The 11,847-nt window shown below is 42.0% G+C and overlaps 1 protein-coding gene across 1 annotated transcript; it reads left to right on the top strand.

Annotated features, from left to right (window-relative positions):
• The first annotated feature begins 5,947 nt into the window (after positions 1-5,947).
• LOC113663516 (zona pellucida sperm-binding protein 3-like) lies at positions 5,948-7,849 on the top strand. The gene is made up of 8 exons (XM_027178821.2): positions 5,948-6,536; positions 6,613-6,731; positions 6,819-6,922; positions 6,992-7,169; positions 7,238-7,355; positions 7,430-7,515; positions 7,584-7,675; positions 7,746-7,849. Exons 1-8 carry the CDS (start codon positions 5,991-5,993, stop codon positions 7,805-7,807), a joined length of 1,305 nt encoding a protein of 434 aa, XP_027034622.2. The 5' UTR covers positions 5,948-5,990; the 3' UTR covers positions 7,808-7,849.
• Positions 7,850-11,847: the final 3,998 nt, after the last annotated feature.

Genomic DNA, 11,847 nt, shown 5'->3' with positions numbered 1-11,847 from the left:
TGACAGTAACTTTCAATAAGTGTACAAAAGAATTTTCAAGAAAAACGACTGAGTTAGCAATCATTTTCAGGTTTAGTACTTAATTTCAAGCTCAAATTAAAGTCCATCTGATTTCATGTGTGGAAGGGGATCATTGCAAAAACAGTGGAGATTTCTGAGGCCTTCAGAAAAAGTTATTGTTGCTCATCTGGCTGGAACAGCATACGCAATCCCCTCAAGATTTTAGACTCAGTTACATAGGTTCTGTACAAATGGAAGAAATTTGGGGAGTGGTGGCTCAACTGGTTAAGGCGCTGGGTTGTTGATCGGGGCCCTCAACTCTTCCTGCTTCAGGGGTGCTGTATCATAGCTGCCCTTGCACTCTGACCCCAACCTCCTCAGTTGGGGTATGTGAAAAATAATTCTGCTGTAATTATGTGGCAATAATAAAGGCTTCTATGCCCCCGTTCTATAATTTAGGACCTTTGGTACATTCGCGGTACAGAAAAAAGGAACTATGTTAGAAGTAAAATTACATAGAAAAAAATCACACGTATATTTACTGTAATATGTGCAAAATTTAATACCACTGTAGATGGTAATGCAGCAGTAACATTAGCAATGTATGAATTGAATGCAACTGTGGATAATGATAGAAATGGCATTAAAATTAACAGTATGCAGTGAGATGCTACTTAACATAACAGCAGTAATATTAACAAATATGCAACATGAGGAGGAGCAATTTAGTTCAGCTGATCTATAAGATAGATTAAACTGGTCTAGATGAAACTCGTCTGTCTTCTGGCTACCTGTTCGAGTCCATTGTGAAAAAGGCTCAGCAGAGGTTGTACTTCCTTCGTCAGCTGAAGAAGTTTAACCTGCCACAGGATTTGCTGAAACAGTTTTACACTGCCATCATAGAATCCATCCTCTGCACCTCGGTAACTGTTTGGTTCAGCTCAGCCACCAAATTCGACCACAGAAGATTACAGAGGGTAGTCCGGACTGCTGAGTGAATCATTGGCACAACTCTCCCCACTCTTCAAGACCTGTACTCCTCCAGAGTGTGCAAAAGAGCAAAGAAAATCACTCTGGACCCCTCACATCCAGCACACTCTCTCTTTGAACTGTTGCCATCTGGTCGGCGCTACAGAGCCCTGAGCACCAGAACGACCAGACATAGGAACAGTTTCTTCCCTCAAGCAATCCACCTGATGAACAATTAACACCATGGAACACAAAACACCTAATATTTGCACTATGTATACCTCAATATGCACATTTCATACTTGCACTCTGTACATACATGCATACATATTGTCTGAATGTTTGTTTACTTCAACTGCACATTTCACAATTGCACGTGTACATACAAATTGTATATATTGTATACTTATTTGCATATGTATATTTCATATGTTTATTTTAACTGCACATTTCACACCTGTATAAGTGTACATACAATTTAATCTATACTACATATGTCATTCTGTTACACTGTGGAGATTATGTCACTAAAACAAATTCCTCATATGTTAAAACATGCCTGGCAATGAAGCTGATTCTAATTGCTTAGGGGAAGAATGAGTCCCTTAGTTTGGAGGTGCTGCATTTCACACTCCTGTACCACTGTCTTGAGGGGAGGAGTGTGAACAGTCCATGTTGGGGATGGGTGGGGTCCTTTAAAATGGAGGCAGCACTCCTGTGGGCTCTGCAGTGGTAAATGGTTTGCAGAGAAGGCCGTGGAGAAGGCCGTGGAGAAAATTTTCTCTCTGCAAATTTTTGTGGTCCCTCATAGTAGTGCTGCCATACCACACTGTGAAGCATTGTTGAGGATCTTAAGTGGCATGCCTAACTTCCTCAGCCTTCTCAGAAAGGACAGTTGCTGTTGTGCCTTTTTAACAAGCTGGGTGGTGTTGAGCGTCCATGTGAGGTCCTCACTGATGTGGACTCCAAGGTATTTGAAGCTGCTCTCCCTCTATACTTTAAGCTTTCGAATGAATAGTGCCTGATGAGTTCTCCACTCCTTCCTCATGTCCACTATCTCCTTTGTCTTGTCTGTGTTGAGGGTGAGATTATTGTCCTCACACCATGTCACAAGACTGGCCACCTCCCTTCTGTTGGCTGCTTCATCCCCGCCAGTGATCTGTCCTATCACTGCAGTGTCGTCCGCATACTTCAGGATGATGTTCAACAATGTGTAGAGGATGGGACTGAAACATCCCTGTGGGGTGCCAATGTTTGTTGTGATAGTGGCTGAGGTTCTATTTCCAATCTTAACAGACTGCATTCTGCCAGTCAGGAAGTCAGTCACAAAGAGAGGGGTGAAGTCCTAGTGCAGAGAGTTTTTGGGTGAGTTTATGAGAAATGACCCTTTAGTCAATAAAGAGCATCTTGATGTAGGTGTCTTTATTAGATAAGATTAGATTAGATTAGATTAAACTTTATTGTCATTGTGCAAGGTACATGTACAGAGCCCATGAAATGCAGTGAGCATCTAACCAGAAGTGCGTATATAGCTTACAGTCCGTGTTTGGGGTGAGAGAGATCTTTGATCATGCCCCTCGCCCTTGGCAAATAGCGTTTTTTTTTTAAATGTTCTCCAAGGTGGGTAATTCAATACCGATGATTTGTTGGGCGGTTCTCACCACCCTCAGAAAGGCTTTACGGTCTGAAGCTATGCAGCTGCTGTACCACACTGAGATGCAGTTTGTTATAATATTCTCAGTGGTACAGCGGTAAAAGTTCTCCGGTATCCTGTAGCACAGATGGGACTTTTTAAGTCTCCTCAGGAAATATAGGCACTGTTGTGCCTTTCTGATCAGGATGGAAGAGTTCAGAGACTAGGTAAGGTCCTCAGAGATGTGTATTCCAAAGAACTTGAGGCTGGGTACATGCTCAACAGCAGTTCCATTGATGTAAATTGGAGGATGAGTGTGATTGCCAGCATGTCTGAAATCCAAAATGATCTTCTTGGTCTTTCTGGTGTTAAGTTCCAGGTTATTGTCCTCACACCATGCTACTAGGTGCTGGATCTCCTCCCTGTAAGCCATTTCGTTGGTACCTTCAATCAGGTCTACAACTTTGGTGTCGTCTGCAAACTTTATAATGCTGTTTGAGGTATGGACAGATATGCAGTCATGGGTGAAAAGGGAGTATAGTAGTGGAGAAAATACACATCCCTGAGGGATCCCAGTGCTGATGGTAAGACTGGAGGATTTGACAGTGTTCAGACGAACAGACTGCAATCTGTTCGAAGGAAGTCCAGAGTCCAATTGCAGAGTTGTGTGATGATACCAAGTTGTTCCAGCTTCAGGGTTAGCTTGGAAGGCCTAACTGTATTAAAAGCTTAGCTGAAATCAACAAACAGCATCCTGGCATAGGTGTCAGGGTTATCCAAGTGAGTTAGCACAGAATGAAATACAGTGGAAATGGCGTCCTCAGTTGATCTATTTGGGCGATAGGCAAATTGGTAAGGGTCCAGGTTGTGTGGCAGACAGGCTATAAGGTGGGTGAGGACCACACTTATCGTCCAGATGAGAAAGGGAAATATGGAGTACAGCAACAATGGCATCTGAGGTGGGTCCACTATCCACCAGCACCACTATCTCAAAACACTTCATTTTGGGGTGAGTGCTACTGGTCTGTAATCGTTCAGGCAGGTTGGGGAGCTCTTCATGGGAAGGGGGATGATGAGATAGTGGTGCTGGTGTGGTCTTGAAGCAGGTGGGTATGATGCTCTGACTGAGGGAGAGGTTGAAGATGGAGGTGAGTACAACAGCTAGACAGGTCCATTGCACAAGCTCTGAGGGCTTGCCCAGGGATAATGTCTGGCCCTGCTGCCTTATGGGGATTGCTCTTTCTCAGTGCTTTGTTTACCACAGCTGATAATAAAGTAGGAAGGGAGAATGGGGGTTTGGTGGTCCCAGTGTGTGTGCCTCCACTGGGAGGAAATGGCAAGACATCTGTCCATCTACTGAATCTCAAGAAAAAATGGGTCATACACCAAGACAACAAGCACAAGCACCCAGGCCTGTCTACCAAAGAAAGAGAAACAAAGATAATGTTTTAGAATGGCCAAGTCAATGTTCTGACTTTAATCCAAAAGAAAAATTGTGGAAGGACCTGAAGCAAGCAGTTCGTTTGAGGTGAGCAATGGAATTCTTCTAAGCTGTTGTTCAGGGCTGATCAAATGTTACCGGAAACTTTGCTGCACAAGGGCTCACAACTTATACTGAAATCAAAGGTTCACACACAAATATGTAATGCTGGATCAATAATTAAATGAAGAAGTATAATATTGTTGGCTCATTTGTTTGACTGTGTTCACTTTGTTTACTTTTAGGACTTGTTTGAACATCTGATGATGTTTTGGGTCATATTTATGCAGAAATATAGGATTTTTTAAAGAGTTCACAAATTTTTAAATCACACTGTTGGAAAGGTAAAATCTTTATTCTCTCTGCTTTACATTTCTTTATGATACTATGCAATCATAAAACATAAAAAAATAGGGTGTAATAGATAATTATGGAGATTCAAAGCTAAGCAAAACCCTCAAGCTGCCATCTTGCTTTGGATCAGGTGACCTCCATTTCCTATTTTCTTGAGTTTTAAAATGTATTCATTCACCGCTTATCCAAACTTCTCGGGTCACAGGGAGCCTGTGCCTATCTCAGGCGTCATCGGGCATCAAGGCAGGATCTACCCTAGACGGAATGCCCACCCATCGCAGGGCACACACACACACACTCTCATTCACTCACGCAATCACTCACTACAGACAATTTTCCAGAGATGCCAATCAACCTACCATGCATGTCTTTGGACCAGGGGAGGAAACCGGAGTACCCGGAGGAAACCCCCGAGGCACAGGGAGAACATGCAAACTCCACACACACAAGGCGGTGGCAGGAATCAAACCCCGAACCCTGGAGGTGTGAGGCAAGTCAAGTCAAGAAGCTTTTATTGTCATTTCAACCATATATAGCTGTTGCAGTACATAGTGAAATGAGACAAACTTTCTCCAGGATCAAAGTGCTACATAAAACAAAGACAGGGCTAGGACTTAGTAAGCAGTCCTAGCCACACTAAGTGCAACTGTGTAACCCGGTGGAAACAGTGCAAGACAAGACAGACAATACTGTATGTAAATACTGTAAGTTCAGACAATATTGCATGCAGTAATACTAGAATGAACAGTTACTTAGCAGCAGGTCCCTGAGATAGTGTATAGGTTTGTGCAAAAACAGTAACAACTGAAATATTGTACAGTATGAGCAAAATGACTAAAATGTTAGACAGTGTGTGCAAAAAGCAAAAAAGAGCAATTGCCACTTTTGCAATCAAGTCTCCATCATTGAACATATGATAAATTCAATTTAATGGGCTTCAAGCTAAAACTGCAATACAATCAGGTAACCTATGACACAAATATTTGTTAGTTTGTAGTTATATGTTATATAATCGCTTGATGACTAGGTCCATTGTTAAAAGTACCACACAAATGATTTTTTATTGAATTGAATATATACATAGTATAGATTAAGTTGTCTTGTATATTAGATATTCTTTGAAACTAGCACATTTGGAAACAACATTTCTGTATTTCTGTTTTTAATCCATAAGCTGATGATGTTCACTGGCTTTATATTAATTAAACTTGCATATTTGTTTAGTAACTCCAAAAACATTTCATTTCTTTGAATTTCTTTTTTTTAAGCAAGCTCTCGATCAGAGTCTACAATTTAAAATCTATTTTTAGTTTAGCAAATTGCCTATCTAGGTCATGTGGTTGAGAAAATTAATACAATTAAGCTCTTGGCCAATCAAATGCAGGGGAGGTGATCTTCTAATTGCTGTCTTCTATCAGGCAGCCTAATTTGTAACTCAACAGGCCCAGAAGAACATTAGGATAATTAGAAACGTTTGAAGTCGTGCTGAAATCACCATATAAATAGGAGGTTGTCTGCCAACTCTACTGTGCATGCAATTGTCTGTCAACAGCAATGGGTTTCAACCAAAGGGAAGTTGGTGTGGTTGTGCTGCTGCTTTCATTTGGGTTGTCAACAGCCCAATGGCCGCTAAAGGAAGCTGTTCTAGCTCCTCTTGGATTTCAACATAACAATTCAGGGTATCATTTGGTGCCAGTGAACACTGGGTTGACTTCTCAATGGCTTCAAAGGGATCAACAATCTGGAAGCCCTGCAATAGGAGTGCAGCTTCAAAATCCTTCAGGTCCTCAAAACCAGCAAGTAGTGCAGCAACCAGCAAAGAAAGTGACTTGGCGTTTTCCAGCAGCACCACAAATCCCAACCCCACCAGCACCAGTGCACTTTGTAAGGCAGTCTGATCCTGTTCCTGCCCAGGGTGTAACAGTAAAGTGCAACGAGACTGCAGTGCGTGTAGAGGTGAGAAGGGATCTGTTTGGAACTGATGCACCCCTCAATATTGCTGCCTTCACACTGGGTGGCTGTGCTGCCAGGGGGATGGATGCTTCTTCTCAAGTCTTCATCTTTGAATCTGCTCTGTATGGCTGCAACAGCAAGTTGACCGTAAGACTCCTGTTGCTAAATCCCTTGGTTAGGCTTTTAAGCTTGTCTGGCCTTTCTTAAACTGCTTCCTTTTCAGGTGACTGCAAAGGAGCTTGTCTATATCTTCTCCCTTGGTATGGCTTCAGTGCCCTTAAGTAGTACTCCCATTCAAAGGGTTGCTGCTACTGTGGTTTCAATTGAGTGTCACTACCTGAGGTATAGTTCTGTACCAAAACCCAAACTGCTTTAGGTACTTGGGTGGCTGTACAAATTATTGATGGGTCATGTTTGAATGCTTTCCAGATTCCACAATGTGAGCAGCAATCCTCTTATGCCTGCTTGGATCCCATATGCTTCTGCCCAAGCTGCTGAGGAACTTCTTGTTTTCTCCTTGAGGCTTATGATGGGTCTGTATCCCTAGTAGTGCAGTTGAGCTCTGTGGTTTTTGAATGGTACTAATATGGTTTCTTTTGTAGCTGACTGGACTTCTGAAAGGCCGTCCAACCAGTACTACCTGGGTGAGCTCATCAACATTGAGGCCTCTGTACTGCAGTTCAACCACGTACCTCTGCGTGTCCTTGTTGACAGCTGTGTGGCCACCCCTGTCCCTGACCTCAATGCCATCCCTAGATATTCCTTCATTGAGAACTATGGGTGAGTGCAGTTCTCCTTCTTGCTTTGCAAGCTGACCAAGAAAGCCTTAACCCTGTAAATCCTTCTAGGTGCATGATTGATGCCAAGCTTACACACTCCAGCTCTCACTTCTTGCCTCAAACTCAAGCATCTAAACTGAGACTTCAGCTGGAGGCCTTCAGGTTTCAACAAGTGAACAGCAGCATGGTAGGTGATGCTTGTCTGGGTGGGGTGGTGGCCATGTTGAGCTGTCAATAACACGATTTCTTTTTTTAAACCAGGTTTACATTGCATGCCTCCTAAAAGCAACTGCAGCATCTGCCCCTGCTGATGCTGAGCACAAGGCTTGTTCATTCTCCAACAATGGGTATGTTTCTGTACTATTCTAATGGTTCTGCTGATGAGCATTGACTAACCAGTACTGTTTCTTCCTAGATGGACTGCTGCATATGGTGCTGACCAGGTATGCAGTTGTTGCAGTAGTAGCTGTGCTGGGAGGAAGGGCCATGAGCTGGCATCAGAGCAAGGTATTTGTGGAACAAAGGAGGGTTTTTTTTTTTTTTTTTGTGGCTTGCTAAAATTGTACTTTGTTTGCAGGTCTGCAGCTAGTGAAGGAAGTAAACCTTGGCCCAGTTGTGGTTCTGGAAAATGCTTGGTAGTCTAATGACTTGTTCATTTGCTTCAATAAATTTTTAAATACATTTCTCTTGGAGGATTTATTACTTTCTCAAAGAAGGCTACATCGCTACACGTTTTCGACACAGCTAATGTACAAGCACATTCTGTACCAATTGGATAAAATTGCCTCTCCAAGGTCATCTGGGTACAAAGGGGGGAACTCCTAGTTCCAAGAATCTTGACTGTTCAAGCAAGTTCCATAGAGGTGGGAAACATTATTATTATTTTTTTGTATAGTGCTTTTTACAATAGCAGTGTTACAGAACATAAACCTAGAACAGAAGGTAACCATAAGGACTAATATAATAAATTCAAGATCATTACTAGAGGTGTGAGTAAGTCTGAGGTGCTTCTGAGGCATCAGTGGCAAGGAAATTCCCTTGAATTGGTAAAGGATGAAACCTTGAGAGGAAACCCTCATCTCAGTGAAGGTCCAAAATCTTCATAGCATGGAAGATGATCAGAGCTGGTACAATATCTGGATGCCTTGGCATGGGTGGAGAGGGATTAACATCTGCTGTTCATAAATGTGCAAGTCTGATTTAATAGTGCACAATATTATGGGATGTATTGTGTATGCCTGACTAAAGAATGTGTCTGAGCTCCAATCACTGTCAGGAAAACTATTCCAGAGTTTGGGAGCTAAATAAGAATGCTCTCCCACCTTTTAGTGGACTTGGATATTCTGGGAACTACCAGAAGACCCGAGTTTTGTGATCTCCAAGAGCGTGAAGGACTGTAATGTGTTAGATACATGGGAACTAAAACATTAAGAGCCTTGTAAGTAACAGCAGCTTGTAATCTATTCTAAGTTTAACAGGTAGCCAGTGTAGAGATGATTAAAATTGGGGTTTTCCATTTCACAAATATTGCGTCCAATGCGGTCATTTTCTGTTGCTGAGAGACTGATCAACTCTTTCGTGTTTTCCTGTATTGATTATTGCAATGCCATGTTGGCTGGTATGTCTATAGCTACCCTAAACAAATTACAGGTAGTGCAAAATTCAGCAGCTAGAATACTTGAACTAAGTTAAAAGGTCACATTACTCCCGTTCTGGAGTCCTTGCATTGGCTCCCCGTTAAGTTTAGGGTTGATTTTAAGATTCTCACCTACAAGGCCTTACATGGGTTGGCTCCTCAATATCTGACAGCTTTTAATTCCATATATTCAATCTCGCGACCTTCGTTCTTCTGAAACTGGTCTTTTAACTGTACCTTTTAACTCGTTTAAAATCGATGGGGGAGAGGGCCTTCTCTTCACCAGCTCCAAAACTGTGGAATTCTTTACCAACTGAGAAGGCAAGCAACATCTCTTGGTACTTTTAAATCTCAACTTAAAGCTCATTTATTTTAGGGTAGCTTTTAATTTTGACTATTTGTAATTTTACATAGTGCTTATTTTGTTTTAATTTTAATCTTTGTACTTTTTTTTTTTTTTTTTTTTTTTTTGCTTTTGTAAAGCGCTTTGAGATCTTTTAAAGGCGCTATAGAAAATAAAGGATTATTATATGGTCATACTTTCTTGTCCTATTGAGAACTCTGGCAGCTGCATTTTGGACTAACTGTAGCCTATTTATTGAAGATGCAGGACAACCACCTAGTAAAGCATTACAGTAGTCCAGTCTAGAGGTCATAAAACATGAACCACAGTAGCTTCTCAGCATCAGATACAGACAGGATGTTTCTCTGCTTGGCAATAGTTCTGAGGTGGAAGAAGGTGGTTTTTGTAGTATGGGTGATATGATTTTTAAAAGACAAGTTGCTGTCTAATATAACACCCAGGTCTTTCACTGTCGAGCTAATAGTGACAGTACATCCCTCTAAATGGAAGTTAAATTGTGAGAGTTTGTGTGCTGGTTTTTGGACCTATAAGTAGTATTTCTGTCTTATCAGTGTTAACAGCAGAAAATTGCAGCTCATCCAGTCTTTTATCTCTCTAAGGCAGTGGTCCCCAACCCCCGGGCCACAGACCGGTACCGGTCCGTGGACCAAATGGGACCGGACTGCCCAAGAAACATTAAATTATTTCCATTTCATTTACTGTGGTGTATTTCTCTCGGGTTTGTGTGACTTTCCATGGACGAGTGGCTAACCAGGAGCTGAGAGACGTCACCTAAAGCCGCACCAACACCGTGCATGCACAAAATATCATGATATCGGGCCGGGTTTAGGTTACGTCTGGAGCTGAGCGGCTGCAAGCGGCAGTGGTGGTGTAGCTTTGGTGGAGAGAAGGTGTGTATCGCTCTTCTCTCTGTTCACCGGTACTTTCTCATGTTTAACAGTGCTTGGTGTACGTGTATATTGTGTTTGCTGAAATTTAACCCGCAACTTAGCAAAAATGAGTATGAAACAGACGTCGTTAGAAACTCTGCCGGTGTTCTGGATTAAAATACCTTGAGCTTGCCACCACAGCACTTAAATCCCTATTGCCATTTCCGATATGCTATCTGTGTGAAGTGGGGTTTTGACAGCAACCGAAAGAAAACAATGGAATAAACTGAACATAAAGCAACACACTTCGGGTGTCATTGTCTCCTATTACCCCAGAGCATTTAGCATTGTAGTCAGTTAAAAAGGCATGTTTAAGTACAATTAAATAAAAAATATTTATTTTAATTTAATTGTATAAATGCCACCCCCCCACCCCCAGCGGGCCGCGGTAAAATGTTCAAACATTGACCGGTCCGTAGTGATTAAAAAGGTTGGAGACCACTGCCCTAAGGCATTGAGTTAACTTGGACACTTTAGCTATTTCATCTGGTTTTGATGAGATATATAACTGTGTGTAGTCAGAATAGCAATGGAAACTAATCCCATGTCTTCTAATAATGTTCTCTAATGGAAGCATGTATATCAAGAAAAGGAGAGGTCCTAGAACTGATCCTTGAGGGTCCCCATAATTAACTGGCAATAAACTGGAGGATTCAAAATTTAATTCAACAAAATGGTATCGATCAGATAGAAAGGATCTAAACCAACTTAAAGCCTATCCATGAATACCAGTGTAATTATGTAAGCAATCTAGGACAATGTTGTGATCTATAATGTCGAATGCAGAACTAAGGTCAAGTAGAACTAATAGGGACATACAGTCTTTGTCCGAAGTTAAGAACAAGTCGTTTGTGACTTTCACAAGTGCAGTTTCTGTGCTATGATGGGGCCTGAAACTTGATTGAAACTCTTTGAAGATATTGCTCTCCTGCAAGAAGGAGCTCAGTTGAACAGACACAACCTTTTCAAGTATATTAGACATAAACGGAAGGTGTGAAATGCGTCTGTAATTTGATAGTTCATTTCTATCTAAATTAGGTTTTTTGATGAGTGGCCTAATAACTGCCAATTTGAAGGATTTAGAGACGTAACCTAAAGATAACGAGGCCTTAATAATATAAAGAAGAAGCTCACCAGCTGTATGTAACACTTCTTTCAGTAATCTGAGTTTCTGATCTGTAACTTGTAAGGGTTTTCCCAAACAGAGTAGCTGCTTGTGTAAGCCATATCTTGACACTAATATGATCATAAATTCATATCATAAAGGACAAGATCCTGGATACAGGCGGCCGAAATGAGTTTCCTCCGTAGGGTGGCTGGGCGCTCCCTTGGAGATAGGGTGAGGAGCTCGGTCACTCGGGAGGAGCTCAGAGTAGAGCTGCTGCTCCTCCACATCGAGAGGAGTCAGCTGAGGTGGCTCTGGCATCAGTTCCGGATGCCTCCTGGAAGCCTCCCTGGAGAGGTGTTCCGGGCATGTCCAACGGGGAGGAGGCACCGGTGAAGACCTAGGACACGCTGGAGGGACTATGTCTCTCGACTGGCCAACCTCAATGTGTACGGCAGAATTGCAAGGAGAAAGCTACTACTCTCCAAAAAGAACAATGCTGCCCATTCTGTTTGGTAAAGATCATGTGGACAAGCCAGAGGACTAATGGAAAAATAATTTGTGGAGTAATCAGACCAAAATAAATGTTTTGTTTTAAAAAGAGAAGCATTATTTTTGGAGAAAGGAAAATGCTGAATTCCAGCA

Source organism: Tachysurus fulvidraco, chromosome 15 (assembly GCF_022655615.1).
Source record: "Tachysurus fulvidraco isolate hzauxx_2018 chromosome 15, HZAU_PFXX_2.0, whole genome shotgun sequence".
Taxonomy (NCBI): domain Eukaryota; kingdom Metazoa; phylum Chordata; class Actinopteri; order Siluriformes; family Bagridae; genus Tachysurus; species Tachysurus fulvidraco.
This window is presented reverse-complemented; position numbering and strand designations above follow the sequence as displayed.